This window comes from Zingiber officinale, chromosome 11A (assembly GCF_018446385.1).
Source record: "Zingiber officinale cultivar Zhangliang chromosome 11A, Zo_v1.1, whole genome shotgun sequence".
Lineage (NCBI taxonomy): Eukaryota > Viridiplantae > Streptophyta > Magnoliopsida > Zingiberales > Zingiberaceae > Zingiber > Zingiber officinale.
In genome coordinates, this window is record NC_056006.1 from 68,168,190 (window position 1) to 68,182,983 (window position 14,794).

At 35.1% G+C, this 14,794-nt stretch overlaps 2 protein-coding genes across 7 annotated transcripts; one reads left to right on the top strand and one right to left on the bottom strand.

Moving 5' to 3' along the window:
- Positions 1-2,484: 2,484 nt before the first annotated feature.
- Positions 2,485-9,566, top strand: LOC122031822 (protein SUPPRESSOR OF FRI 4-like). Of its 4 annotated transcripts, none has more exons than XM_042590991.1 (7): positions 2,485-2,950; positions 3,325-3,422; positions 6,924-7,050; positions 7,170-7,585; positions 8,095-8,252; positions 8,369-8,422; positions 9,192-9,566. In XM_042590991.1, the coding sequence occupies exons 1-7, from the start codon at positions 2,760-2,762 to the stop codon at positions 9,261-9,263; spliced, it is 1,116 nt and encodes a 371-aa protein (XP_042446925.1). In that variant the 5' UTR covers positions 2,485-2,759; the 3' UTR covers positions 9,264-9,566. The 4 variants fall into 4 exon arrangements, 3 of the variants coding, with proteins under 3 accessions (XP_042446925.1, XP_042446926.1, XP_042446924.1); XM_042590992.1 differs by having other exon boundaries at positions 7,170-7,362; positions 7,453-7,585; positions 8,369-9,330; XR_006125874.1 differs by having other exon boundaries at positions 2,486-2,950; positions 8,369-9,099; positions 9,192-9,333.
- Positions 9,567-9,684: 118 nt separating this feature from the next.
- Positions 9,685-14,668, bottom strand: LOC122031746. 3 transcript variants are annotated; one of them, XM_042590867.1, is made up of 3 exons: positions 14,450-14,668; positions 12,249-12,526; positions 9,685-10,016 (listed from the first exon to the last, which is right to left on the bottom strand). In XM_042590867.1, exons 2-3 carry the CDS (start codon positions 12,455-12,457, stop codon positions 9,926-9,928), a joined length of 300 nt encoding a protein of 99 aa, XP_042446801.1. In that variant the 5' UTR covers positions 12,458-12,526; positions 14,450-14,668; the 3' UTR covers positions 9,685-9,925. The 3 variants fall into 3 exon arrangements, with proteins under 3 accessions (XP_042446801.1, XP_042446799.1, XP_042446800.1); XM_042590865.1 differs by having other exon boundaries at positions 12,249-12,530; XM_042590866.1 differs by having other exon boundaries at positions 12,249-12,550.
- Positions 14,669-14,794: the final 126 nt, after the last annotated feature.

Consider the following 14,794-nt stretch of genomic DNA (forward strand, 5'->3'; position numbering starts at 1 on the left):
TATCTAATGTCTTCAAATAAATTGATTTGTATAATTTCTATTCAAAATTAATTAGATCTTATTTTTTTTTTTGAGAAAAAGGATTTTATTACTTATATGTAGAAAATTTTTAAAATTTTTTTACCAAAATATTTTTATATCAATTTTTTAATAAAAATCATATTTTTTTATTTAAAATTATTTCACAAAGTTATTTTGAAAATTTTATTTTTTTATGATAAAATATAATGTTCTCTATCAAGAAAAATATTTTTAAAAATTTTTCTATTATTGAATTTTCTATGAATTTTTTTTCAAAATACTAATTTTTAATTTTAAAATTTCTCAAACATTCAATTTTTGAAAATTTATTTTTTTACAAAACTATTTGCTATTTTATATTCTCAAAAAAAAATTAAGATTTTTCGAGCTTTAAAACTATTTTTAAGTATTTTTTTTTAAATATACATCTTTTTTAGAAAATAATTTATTATTGCTTATCTTAATTTTGTTTATTCTTGAAAATTTTTTCACTGTTTTTGGATATGCCTATTTCACTGTTACAATTACAAATAATTTTAAAATTATTTCTTCCAAAACTGATTTTTAAATCATAAAAATTTAAATTTCATAATTTTTTTGAGTGTTTATCACTATTTGTGTAACCCTTAGAATTTTTGCCCTTATTTTTAATATGATAAAAGGGGGAGAATTATAGATTAAATCCAGGGGAAGGCACATCTTGATTTTGCTTAGAATAACATGTTTATTAATTGTAAATTATTTACCTTTTTTTTTTATTTTACCCTAACTTAACTTGGGTTGTTCACATCAAAAAAGAGAAAATTATAAGTACCTCATGGTAGTTTTGATGTAATCAACCAAGTCAAGTTAGGTTCTATGTGTTTGTCTTTATGTCTAAGTGTGTAGGAACTTAGAAGTACGATAAGTCGAGCAAAAAACGTAGCTAGCGAGAAGAATAACACGGAAAAGAGTCAACGGGTCGGTGCGTCCGAATGACGAGGTGCTGCGGAAGAGTATGCTGGCGAACGAGAAAGAAGCGCATGACATTTTCGAGGGACGAGAAGCCGAAGTAGAAGATTGCTCGAGGAGAATACCGAAAGATGAGTTCGGGTGAGCCCAATTATGGTTGGTCGAGATCATCCAAGCGACCGAAGAAGGTGTCAGACTAGTCAGCCAAGGTTGACTGATCGAGGCACCCAGACCACCAAGGTGCCCTAATGGGCACCTCGACGCTGCGGATCAACTTCTGGGTCCATGTCAACAACGATCTGAGCGCTCGAAGCAGGTCATGGCGCCCAGAGATGGATAAACCCTTATCACTTGGTTGTTACATAGTTGTTGCGTGGAGATAGGGTTTTGCCACACTGGAGTGCCCGAATTGTGTTATGTCAACAAACGATCAATTTTGACCAATGGGCTATAAATAGAGCTCTGGTCTTTCTCATTTCAAACAACACACTCTGTACTTCGAAATCCTTTCTATTTTTTTATTTCTGAGCTTTATTTTCATATACGAGGCTTTTCCACCTCAGACATTTTGTTCGAAGAGGAAATCTTCATAGCGAGCCTATTTTTCTTGGATGAGCAATCTTCTGATTATAAACCAAGTAAAATTATTTGTCTTATACTTTTCTTTAATTCTATAATTTTTTATTAAGTGTGTAATTGTTTAAGCCCAACAGTTTGAGAAAGGTGTGAGTTTTCTTTGTAGGACAATTCGTCTCCCTCTAGTCAGCCTTAAGAGACCTACAGAACATACTAGAATCATAATCAAGTGTGTAAAAGCTAACATGTAACTTCTATAGTATGTAGCAGTTACTTGCTAGCTTCTACACATTATAAAAGCCAACCGATAGCTTCTACAATATTACTGGGAATATTTTTTTGATAAAATTATTAGGAAGATATACAGAGGCGCTCATTTGACTTTTTAAAAAATAAAAAAAAGTAAAAAAAAGCACTAATATGATGTTTTTATTTATTTGGGGCGTTATTTCAATTTTTACGCAATTAAATTATGTGGCATGAAATTTCAAAATATTTTTTATAAAATAAAATAATCTATACGATTGATTTATATATTTATTTTTATCAGTCATATTTTTTTAAGTGTAAATTGGATTACATTTCAAATTATTTATATAATTATGTGGCATAAAATTATTAGGGAGACATCAGGCGCTCACTTTGATTTTTTGAAAAAATAAAATGCTAATATGATGTTTCTATTTATTTGGGGTGCCTTTTGATTTTTAACCAATTAAATTATGTGATATAAAATTTAAAAATATTTTTTATAAAATAAAATAATCTATAGTATTGATTTATATATTTATTTTTATCAATCATATTTTTGAGTGTAAATTGGATTATATTATTAAAAAAAAATCAATATCGTAACTTAAGTTTTAAAATTAAAAAAAAAAAAAAGAATAGAGGTTTTTTGTTTTTTGGTGAGAGATTCCCATTTTCATCCGCCCCTTCCACTGAATGATTCTTTTCTTTCCTTTCCTTTCAAGCATTACCTATAAACGACATGTATCTTTCCCTGCGTGCCACCGCGTAGCTTTCCATAAACTCTTATAGCGCAGCCGATTCGGCGATTTGCTTCTTGCAACTCTCAGATTGTTTTCTTAGTTTCCCTTTTCTAGATTCGACGAGATCCGGAAACCCTAATCCAATTATGCTCCCGACGCATCGGATCTACATCCGCTGCCTTATCGGAGGTGCGTAGATCTCGCTGGGCGGCGGCGGCGATGGGTAAGAAGAAGAAACGGTCCGAGAAGGTCTGGTGCTATTACTGCGACAGAGAGTTCGACGACGAGAAGATCCTCGTCCAGCACCAAAAAGCCAAGCACTTCAAGTGCCATGTCTGCCACAAGAAGCTCTCCACCGCCGGGGGAATGACCGTCCACGTACTTCAGGTCCACAAAGAGACCGTCTCCAAGTAAGCATTCAACCTCCTTTCAGCCCGACTATTGGAATTAGTCATGGACGACGATGGCTAAGGTTATTTTGTCGTTAGGTTAACAGAGAGTTAATCGTGCAGTTTTCATATGCAATATATAGGTTACCGTTATACTTATGATTAACAATCTTGCCTTATGTTATTTCCAACATGAATGAACATCTGCTCCAATTGTGCATTTCTTGTATGCTGTATATATGTTATCATTATAATTGACAATTTTGCTTTATGTTATTTTCTACATGAATGAACATCTGATCCTTGTTTTATTGTCGTTTTCACTGGTCAGTAAAATTATGATCTATGTTGCATCTTGTTCGATTCTATGAATATCATTTTTTCCTTTCATCTAGGGTCCCTAATGCTAAACCTGAAAGAGATTCAACAGAAATTGAGATTTATGGCATGCAAGGAATTCCTCATGACATCTTAGCAGCTCATTATGGAGAAGGTAAAATTCTATGTTGGTCTTCCTTTCATGACCATCTATTAAATTATCCACATATGAAGATATACACTTGTTTGTATCTTTGGTATGTTACTTTTACTTTTGTGTGTGCGTGTGTTCAATTTCTACTTTAAGTTTATTTGCATTTCTTCATTTTGAGGATTCTAATGCATAATTGATATATCTTGTCATTAATATTCTTGGACTCTATTCATAGTTATCAGTTAATGGTATATTTAGTGTATTCATTCTTCATTTGTTTGGCATGTATTTCTGTATCTTCTTTAGACACACACAGAAATTTGCAACAATGGCTATGTATGGATGGCATATGCATCTTTGAGTCTAAGCATTTGGCCATTTAGGCGGCTTATCTTCAATTTTGCAATTTGCTATATGTTGGAAAATTTGATCATTCTAGCAACAAGTCAGCAAAGTGTTTCTTTATGCTGGCATTCTTTAATCTGTTACTTTCTCTATTTACTGTGGTGCTAAATTTTCAAAACCTGTCCTACGGTTTGATAATTTTCTTTTTTTGATTATTATCTAAAGGATTTGAATTACAATTGTTGATGCATTTCTTATGTTTGGCAATGAGTTTATGATGAAATGTTCGAGCAAGGATCCTCTGGTCCTCTTTTAGCGGACTAGGCCTTGGTCCATTGCATTGGTTCAGGGGCGGACCAGGGCAGACGGGACCAAAAGATTCCGCCTAGAAATGTTCTATAGATGAAATAGATATAGTGGCGTTTCTTTACAAAAACCCCACTAATAGCATGACTTCCACTATATTGCTACAATTGTGGCATATATTCTGACTCTGTTACAATAAGCAAAAGTAAACAATGCCTAGGAACATTGTCACAAATTTATGTGGCTTAGTGTATGTTCTTTATTGGATGAGTGTTTCCTTTCTGCAGCATCAAAGAACCATGTATAATCAATTTCTCTGTTTAGTGACTGAACTTAGATTCCTTACTGATTTCTCCACACTTACCCTAATCCTCTGTCTCACTCATGTCAGTCCGCTCATAGATCAGTGTCTTTGACCCTTCTTTCCTCATCTTCTTGTCCTTCATCTTGCTAGATTTTCCTCTCTACATTCCTCTTGCTGCATGTCCCTTTACTTTTTTGTTTTTCAACCTAAAGAGATCATCCTCTTTGTTTTCATCTTTCCTTCATCCCTAACCCAACATATTGGCCAAGGGCCATGTTACACCCTCTCAACTGCCCATACTGTCCTCTAAAGCAACAAAATAATATAGCCATGTAGCAAAACTGTCCTCCTTGCACTACATTTTGCTCCAAGAAAAAATGTACTCATTTGCTTGCATTATTGCATCCTGAACTTGTTTCTTTAAGATTTCATCATGCCCCCGGAGCTATGGTGCAGCGGCAGGACATCCAGGTTGTCACCCAGGCACCCGCGGTTCGAGCCCCAACTATGGCGAATTTGCAGGAATTTTTCCTCCAAATGGGGCACGCAACTAAAGGATGCTGGGCTCTTGGGCTGCTCGCTGCGAGCGCTTCCCGATTTACCCTGGTGGCCGGTGGGAAACTTCCGTGGGGACGGGCCGGGCCGGTCACCCCAGGCTCGACGTTACCCAGTCTGGTTAATCATTTTTTTTAAGATTTCATCACTCCACAGATGTTATCCAAATTGTGGGAGTTCAGATTTGTTAGTTGACAGAACCATTTCAGAAAATATGGTTAATTTTAGTACTTGATGCTGTTAACTGTAGTTTCTTTATCAAATGGGGGGTTTATTTATCAGGATTCTAACAAAGAATCCTGTGCAATCAGTATTTTAGTCTAATGGTTGAAATTTTGTTAACTTCTAGTTTATCTTCATTTCTCTATTCCACTTGCATGAATTCTATGGAAAACTAGTTATCTTTTTGCTAATTTTTTAAGATAAATTTTTGAGGATAGTATTGCCTAAGATTTACATTGCTTACCGTATATCCTCATCCTTGGAGATCCTTTAACTGGTATACCATTTTGTAGATTGTTTATTCTGTTGAACCTGAATAGAAGAGTAGATCAAAAGTTGTTTGTCTGGTGTTTTTTTCTTTTTTCTAATCTCTTTAACTGATTATAGGTCAATATTAGGATTGAAGCTCTGAACTTATTTATTTGAGGTCTGAACTACACAAATAAAAAAACTGCTCAAAGTAAGAAGAGTTTGTGCCCTATAATTAAATGTGGATGGATGGATTTTTGACTTGTCTCAAGTTCCAACTTCGGACTGTCTGTGTGCTCACTATTTAAACTTGTACTTTGCTAGCCATGGGACTGAAATGTTCCACCCTATCTAATTAAATAAAAAAATCAATTACAAATTGCAATAGATATCATTAGTAATTTTTTTTAAAATGTAAAAAGTTTGAGAAATCCAATTCTGCCCAATTTTAATGTAATATAATCTAAAATAACAAAGATTGTGTATAAAGACAAAATATCATAAAATCATTTACCAAAAAAGGGGGAAAATTATCCAATACTCAGTTCACCCAAGAAAAAATTATGGAAATTTGCAACTTGATTGGGCCTGAACTCGGCTGCTTATTTTAATAATAAGTTAGGTTTAACTTTTGAGTGTGTTGAGTATAAGGTTAATAGGGTTAGTTTCACTAAGGTATTTTTATGATAAGGCTTTGATCATGAGTCCTTTGTATACATATACATAATCCTTTAGAACATATTTAGAATATTCTCTTTCCCAAGCTTAACAGGGTATTAGAGTGACCCTTAAGTTGCTCCCAATATACATTATTTTCATTCTCTTTCCTCCATATTATATATATATATATATATATATGCTTTGTTTTGTTTGCATGTGAAAACACATCTCCTATGAGTCAGTGAAAATCTGAATAAAGAAAATTTCATGTTTTCAGTTTAGCTTTCATTAGCAAAGGGTCATGTTGTTCTGTTCATTTTCGAGGAAGATTTGAATATACAATGTTTTGTTCTTAGTTTGCCAACTAAGTTGTGTTATCTATTATTCCTTTAACATCCCTGAGTTCTTTCCTTTAAGTCTATTACATGCGACTATAAGAATATGCATTGCTTCATAGAGAAGTTATACAGGAGATCTGTTCCATATTTCTTATCTTAGTTTCATTTCATCAATTTTCTCTTTAATTCTCTCTCTAATCCATGCACTGATCTAAAGGTAAAGGAATCACTGGTTGCGTGCTCCATTAATCACAGTAACAAGTGTTAAAATTTTATTTCATTAAGGTCACATCTAAGTCTCCATTGTGGTTGTTCAAGTAACAAGTTGGAAATATATAATTTCTATGATCTATTTTCCAGCTTGAGGGTAGTATTAAGAGATGTGCCTATATAAAGTAAAATGACAATTTGACAGTGTGGTATTGTTTAACTTGAATATTTTGGGTTTATTCTAGTAAAAAAATTCATGTTATTTATTTCCATTTTTGTGTGCATTTTTAATGGTCATGAAATCATTGTTTTACTTTTAAAATGTTGGTGCAGATGAAGAGGCAGCAGCAAAAACGGCCAAAGTGGAAGTTCCATCAAGTGGGTTTGTTGGTGGAATAGTTCCGGGTTCATTGGGCATTAGATTTCCTCCCCCACCAGCATATGGTGCAGTTCGTCCAATGTAATGTTTATGTTTACTTCATTTAATTATTTGGAAATGTATTGTTTTGAAACTTCTAGTTTTTGTACCTTATGTTAGCTCTCCTAGTTCATGCTCTTACATGATGCATTTCTTACCAGATACAATCCTGCTTTTCGTCTACCACGTCCAACTTGGCCTATTCTAGATGCCCAACCACAGCCTTGGTTTCCTCAAGTGTCTGTTCCTGTTACTCCAGCTGTTGTAGTTCCACAGCAACCCTTATTTCCTATTCCAAATCCTACGACTCCTTTGATCTCCACTTCTGCTCCTCTAATCGAGTCACCATTACAAGTTGGTCCCCCTGGCCTACCCACATCTATACCTGCGATGGTGTCTCAACCTCTGTTTCCGATTAATAATCCAGTTGGTGTTCCTTCTCAGAGTTCCCCATTTTTAGCAGCATCGACAACAATAATTTCTTCAAGCTCTCTAACAATGTTAAGTGGTGCCGTTGATGCAAATTCAACATCAAATACTTCTATAGGAGGTGATTACGTTGCACCAAATGATCCAGGTGCAATATCTTAAAGTTTCTACATCTATGTACATTGAAATTCTCAGTGTGATTATAATTATTTCTATCTTATGATGATTAAAATTATCTGGGTAGACCATCAGGGTGCCTCCTTTTTTTCTAAATCTTCAAAGGGGTATTCCTTCTTGGCAATTTTTTTTTTAAAAAAAAGATGCCATCTTTTATGTTCTTTCATTAGCCATCTACCTTTTCCAAAGAAAGCCAAAATCAGATATGAAGTCTACCAAATCTTGAAGACTATTTATTATGTACATGGTCACAGTAAAGTTTAAATATGCTGGAAAGCCATCTAAGTTAGATGTTGTTTATGAAACTCTCTAATTGATTACAAAATTATAAAAGGGAAAAATGTTTCACTTTGCAACTTATTCTCTTGGAAAGCTTAGCTCAATGTAAATGAACCTTATGTTCCATGTTTCTTTACAAAAAATATCAACCAAAAATGTCCAGTTGAGTGAGTTGATGTATTACTTTTTTTTCCTCTTCAGATGGTAACTTGTATGCAAACTCCCATATGTATGCTTCTGGTCCAAACACTGGCAACCCTTCAATTGGACCTCCACCTGTGATATCCAACAAGCCCCCTGCCTCCCATGCCACCGCAAATGAGGTCTACTTGGTTTGGGATGATGAGGCAATGTCAATGGCAAGTTTCTGAAGCAATAGTTTATTGGTTGAACTTTGTTTTTCTTAACTTGCTACTTAATGCATAACCTTATTCTTGTTTTATATATGGTTTCTTAATGTTGGACTATTGTGCAGGATGAGAGAAGAATGTCTCTGACAAAGTATCAGGTGCATGATGAAACTAGCCAGGTAAGTTTTTATTGCCTCCTGTTTTTCATTTTGACGGATGTCAAATGGATTTGTAATTTGGGTGCAGATCCAGAAGGTAGGAAACTAAACCAGAAAAAATAATCATTAAATTTAATTGCCCTATATTTCAATATACTCATCCCATCTTAATTCCACTTCTACTTTTAAGATGAATACCAGCTTGAAGCTTTAGTTTTCTATGAATTTGACAGTGTGGTAAATTTTTAAGATGAATTTATCGCCCTTGTGAGTTTTCTATGAAGCTTTAGTTTCAAGTGAACTCGATTACTAAGAATGATATTCTTCTATTTTCCAATCCTCGGCATTCTAGTTCTCCTGGTGTTTTAAAAATTTTTTCAATTGGCTTTTACATAATTTCTACTTTTAGTAAGTTTTATAAAACTGACAAGCTTTTGCTGCAAAAGAGCGAGGGTTGCCTACCTATCACCAGGCCTATCCGAAAATGTGTATGTACCGTGTTCTGATCTAGTTTTTTGGTTTTATTTATTATCCCTCTTGCTTAATGAGTGGGGAACTTAAGTTGAGCAAATCAAGAATATATGCCAGCAGGCTTTTCTCAATTTGTAGCATTTCTTGTTATCTGTTTTTGATCACATTGGCGACCAGAATGGTACAGGTCAGCTTTCATTCAGATGCAAGTTCACTACCTCAGATCAGTTAGATTATTCAACTTAAAGAATAACAATACTCTTTTTGCTACTTCACTCCCACTCTAATTTATCTTTTGTTTGTTTCATGTTACACTCAGATGAACTCCATTGATGCAGCCATAGACAGAAGGATATCTGAAGGTCAGCTCGCCAGCCGCATGACATTCTAAACCCCATTATATCGGTGGAGGTTTTGACCCAGTTGCTATTTGTCCTCTGAACAACTCGAACAATGAAGCACCAAGGTCTGCTCCCTCTTTTGTATTAGACCGGCATATTAGTATTGTAACATGTGTGGAGGTTGGTTGATTGTGCCTTTGATGAGAGGCTGTTCTCAAAGTTACTTGATAGCTCTTAGTTAACATTATCAGCTGCTTGTCAAATTAATATCATTGTTTCGAGTTGGTGTTGGGTCTGTGTAATCACTTGACGGTGATGCTGAATTTGATGCAGTGCGGGGTTGATAGTCCGAATTGGATTCTGGTGAGTGTATCTGTGACTTGGGCTGTCTGATACAACTATATATATACATTGGTAAGAGGAAACGAATGAAGACTCTCCACAAGAGTGGAGATAAGCCGTAAGATGCAATGAAGAGAGAAGAGAAATGCACCATAAAATCTATGCAAGTGAACAAAATGAATTACACTGTAATTGGGGGAAATGATCTATCACCAACAACTGAGTTTCTAGTTTCCCAGCAGAGGTAGATGAATAAAGCATGCCTAAGTCAAAGTGAACAATAATCTAGCTCCTAATGTGAACCAAGCACATCCACTACTAATTTGGAATCAGCGAACTGTAAGGATGACAAACTTCTTGGAAAGATCACTTATTTCTTGCGCTTGGTAGCACGTTTTCCTTGACCCTTCGGTGGAGGGCCCTTGCCTCGCCGCTTCAACATCTCCAACTTAGCCAATCGCCTGATGCAGGAAAGAGATGGTAAAGAGTGGCAATGAAACTAGAGACATAACCATATAAACATTTATAAAAATGTAGACCGTTTACCCCACATTCTAAGCTAGTAATGGCTTTGAACAACCACATGAAGAAACGGGAGAGAAACTTGCTCAATCAAGCTATAAAGAATAGACTCGATTAAGTTACAAAAAAAACGACAAAAAATTGCAGGGTCGATATGTTTTCATGGTTATGCCTAGTCAATGAACTGGTTAAGGTTAACCCTGAAGATAGCATATGGTCTTAGTTGAAAACATCTATACATAAATGACACAACTCCCAAAATAAATTTATTAGCAAAGCAATGAGGTCAATAGCAAATCTGAGTAAATATCAGTCAGTTGGAATTTCTTGTTTCATTGGACATGCTTAGTTTGCTTGAAACTATATCTAATGCAAGTAGGCTTATACTAGGGAAATTATCAAGAACTTCATTCGCAGAGGCTTCTTCCAGGTGAAATTTTCCATGATCAGGAAATTGAAACCTTTTTGAGCTAACTTCAGGAAACATATGTAGTTTTCTTTCTAATCAAAATAGTTGTTTCTAGCTAGAGGCACTTGTTTCATTGGACATGCTTAGTTTGCTTGAAACTATATCTAATGCAAGTAGGCTTATACAAGGGAAATTATCAAGAACTTCATTCGCAGAGGCTTCTTCCAGGTGAAATTTTCCATGATCAGGAAATTGAAACCTTTTTGAGCTAACTTCAGGAAACATATGTAGTTTTCTTTCTAATCAAAATAGTTGTTTCTAGCTAGAGGCATGTCAAATCTCATACATGTCTTTTTTTGTCTATTGATAACCACATTAATCCCCAAAATGTTAATGAACTGTTGAATATGGATCAAATCAACCATGTAGCAAAAAAGGTACAGAAAAAACAGAGGAAAAGAAATGGAGACACAAATGATAAAGTTGCACTTGTTTCAAAGATAAAGTGTAAACAAATTTGACAAATGCCTCACTTGGCGCAGCTACAAAGTTTACCTTGCTTGTAGATGAATTTACTAAAGGATCCAATATCACAGTAGTTTAGTAAAAAAAATTACAAATCGCAAGGTAAAATCTAGGCCAAATCATCAAGTCTAAAATTGGTTCATCCTGAGTTTATCATTTATACTTCCACCATTTTAGGGATTTACAGGTATCTGTGATAAAGGTTATTGAGGGAAAAAAACAACCAAACAACAAATTGGTAAGTGTAGACTTGGACCACTAACACCTAAACCTTGTTGCCACGGAAATTGATACTTATGTTGGCAGCTGCAAAAATGTACATTTAATAATATTTGCGCTAAAAAGAAAAAGTTTGGAAGTGCTATGCTACCACTAAATATTTGATTATAAACTATTGGTGTAGGATTCAGTTGAGAGATGAGAATAATTAGAGAGTTTAATTGATGTCTATTTTGCATGCTAGGATAGTCGATTGTTTCCTAGGTGAAGTGGATGAGTAGGTCAGCTGCAAAAATCCAACAAAGAGACAACATAAACTGTCATGGGTTAGGGGAGGATCAATTGCAGACTGCAGAATATTCAGGACTAGTAAATGAAGAATCTCCTTGGATAACAATCCTTAGATATTCAAATAACAGAAAAATGAAAGAATACGAGCAGAACAGGTAACTTTCAGCTCATGCCAAGTTCTTTACGCATGGTACTTTATCTTAGCAAGTCATCACCATGTAGTCATTTGCATCAAAATTAGATGATTTGAAAAGATGAGTTAGCTAAAATTTAACCAAAAAAAACAAATTTGCATATAAAAATTTGGTTAAACTTTATCAAAATCAGTTCATAAACTAATTATATGATTCAATTTCTAGTATGTGTCGATTCGTAATAATCATGTCAGTTTCATATCAGTGTTTTTTTTTAAAAACTATGTATAGAGTTCTATCAATTTTAATTCATTTCTCTAGGTTAACAAGATCTACACGCACGAGAGAACGAGAAAGTAAATATAACCACCAGACTCAAAATAAAACAATTTCAGTAGAGAAAGCAATTCCTGACATGTTACTGCAATATGAGCACTAAAACACTTCTATTAACCATCCACATAATCCTGAAGATATTTTCTGGCACACAAGTAAAAATTCAGAGAATAGAAGCAGGCATTTTCTCGAATATGCATTCAGACAGCAGGTATGAGAGTGCAAATTGAAAAGGAGATTAACAAGATGGTACATACTCTTTCTCCTCGCGGGCAAGAACGGAGGGGTCTTCGTTCTTGATGTCATCGGGGTACCACGATGCAATTTTTTCTCCGATGAGCTTTTTGCGGAGGATCTTGTGGGGCGACCGCTTCCCTAATGGGTTCAGGACATGGCCGAAGATCCTCGCCCGTGCCTCCGTCACCCCCTGCAGTGCCGCCGCCATCAGCATGCCCTTTAAGCTCATACTCCCGCAGCAAAACCACCTCTTGATCTCAGTTCTCAATTGCCCGTACGAACTAGGCTTGCCGCAATGCTAGCTTCGCTCCCCGCACATGAACTATAACAATGTCAGAGCAAAATATAGACAAAAACTAACTGAACTGGATACATGCAAAACTCTGAACTAATTCCACTAAGAGTGAGCACAAGGTGCAAAGTGGAGATAAGAGAGATATGCATGAAAATACAATCAAAGAGAGTAACAGCATAATTTGCAATTTCATATTTCCATATCATTTGTCTTTTATTCTCTTCTTAATTAATTTTCATCCGTCCTCCTTAATTTCTCATTTTCCAATATTACCATAGTCTTACATTATTCGACAACTCGATATAATTTTATTAAATGGGTGAACGACATGAAATACACGCATCAAGGATCTGTCGTAAAAGTAAAGGTGAACAATTTGCAATCCACCTAATACAAACACATCATGTAAAAATATAAATATAAGGATGAGTGACCAACAACCCACCCAATAAGGATGCATTGTACATGAGAGTAAATACACACAATCCATATGAGATTAAACGACATCGTATGTATGCACCTATACATACATAAATAGAGTGAACGACCTGCAATCCACCCGAAAAAGATGTATTGTATATACATGGGGTGAACGACCTGGAATCCACCAAATACGAACTACATCATGTGTATACACATATACGTACAATATAGGGTGAACAACCTGCAATCTACCCAAGTGTCTAACATAAGTCCCCACGGGATGCCCAGTTGGTTAGACGATGATAAACTTGCTACAATAGGACAAGGGATCAATTCCTGGCGAGTGCATGCCTTCGGGGGAAAAAAAATCCCTCCCACCCCTAGTCAACTTGGCGGTCGGGTATAAGATAATCTCGTGATTTACCTACTTTCACATAACCTAAGAGCACCTAGGGTGAGCGTAATCACCTTTTGCTACAAAAGTCTCAAATGAAAAATAGAATCAACAGTCCGCAATCCATCCCATGATAAAAATAAGGTGAATGACTCACAATCCACCCCATGAGTAAAATCATCTCAATTTGGCCGAAGTCATGAACACACAAAAAGACTCAAAAGTCACATTTAAAACGTGGAACAAAAGCTTTAAATTATAAATAATTCATCTCTTTAGAATTGAAGTTCAAGGTCTATACTATTATTAATTTACTTGAAACTCTTTTAGAGCGATGAGCGAAATTCAAGATTATAAATAATCACGCAACTCTGAGCAAAGCTCAAGCTCTAGATTGTAAATAATTACGCAACTCATAAAGCGTAACTAAATTATAAGTTACAACTCTCTTAAAGGGTGGAGCTCAAGACTATAAGTAATCACACAACTCATTTAGAGGGCAGAGTGAAGCTCTAAACTATGAGTAGTCATGCAAGGACAGAGACAAAGCTCTAAATATTCACTTAATTTTTTTCTAATAATATTTCAAGTTATCTTTGTAAGTTTCATTAATAAATTTTGAAAGAGTAGCGAAGCAAATATAAATAACAAGATCAAGCAAGTAAAGATATATAGAAGCATGCAATTTATTATTATTATTATTATTATTATTATTATTATTATTATTATTATTATTATTATTATTATTATTACCCGACATAATGAAGTTATTATTTACTTATTATAATAAAGCAATTGGCTGACTTCTAACTGTATAGCATATAAAATAACATTTTAATCTAAAAACAAGAATAAAAGAACTCTGTTTCCCTTCTGTTAAAAATTTAAAATCCAAATAAATCAACATCATTCCCAACGCTGCTTGATTTATATCATATAATATGAAAGAAAATAGCACTCGGGAAGAGCTAAAGAATTCCCGGCTGCTAGTTGTGTTCCAAACCAGCAAGGGAATCAAGAAAAAGGGATCCAAATTATTTTCTTTTAAAGAGTATGTTTAATCATTCACGAAGAAGGTAATCAAAAGAGATCAAGTAAGAAAACACCACCTAAATGGAAGGTCTAATCGTTCTTGCTGCTGTGGATTGTTGGCGGCGCGATGACGGCGATTCCAGCAGCAACGGCGAGCGGTGGCGGCTGCTGCCGAGATGGGGCCCAACACTCTCCGCTGCTTCGATCACTATCGGGCGACGACTAGGGCTAGACAAGTGTCGGGGGGAAAGGCAAATCTAACAAATCAGTAAGGGAAGCATGGCCCTTTTAATTGCAAATCTAACAAGTTTTAAAATTTATAACCCATCCCTGTCTCTACGGTACGCTATACTATACCCATCGATCCAGCCGATCTGGACGCTGAGATTCATCGGGCCGGCCCAAATATCGACGGTCGATAA

What these genes read in the sequence shown, in the direction of transcription:
- LOC122031746 (XM_042590867.1), bottom strand. Translation starts at nt 12,457, where the DNA reads ATGAGCTTAAAGGGCATGCTGATGGCGGCGGCACTGCAGGGGGTGACG. An exon ending in CTTGCCCGCGAGGAGAAAGA is followed by an intron (nt 10,017 to 12,248) that starts GTATGTACCATC and finishes TTCCTGCATCAG; the next exon opens with GCGATTGGCTAAGTTGGAGA.
- LOC122031822 (XM_042590990.1), top strand. Translation starts at nt 2,760, where the DNA reads ATGGGTAAGAAGAAGAAACGGTCCGAGAAGGTCTGGTGCTATTACTGC. An exon ending in TATGGTGCAGTTCGTCCAAT is followed by an intron (nt 7,051 to 7,169) that starts GTAATGTTTATG and finishes ATTTCTTACCAG; the next exon opens with ATACAATCCTGCTTTTCGTC. An exon ending in CGTTGCACCAAATGATCCAG is followed by an intron (nt 7,586 to 8,094) that starts GTGCAATATCTT and finishes TTTCCTCTTCAG; the next exon opens with ATGGTAACTTGTATGCAAAC.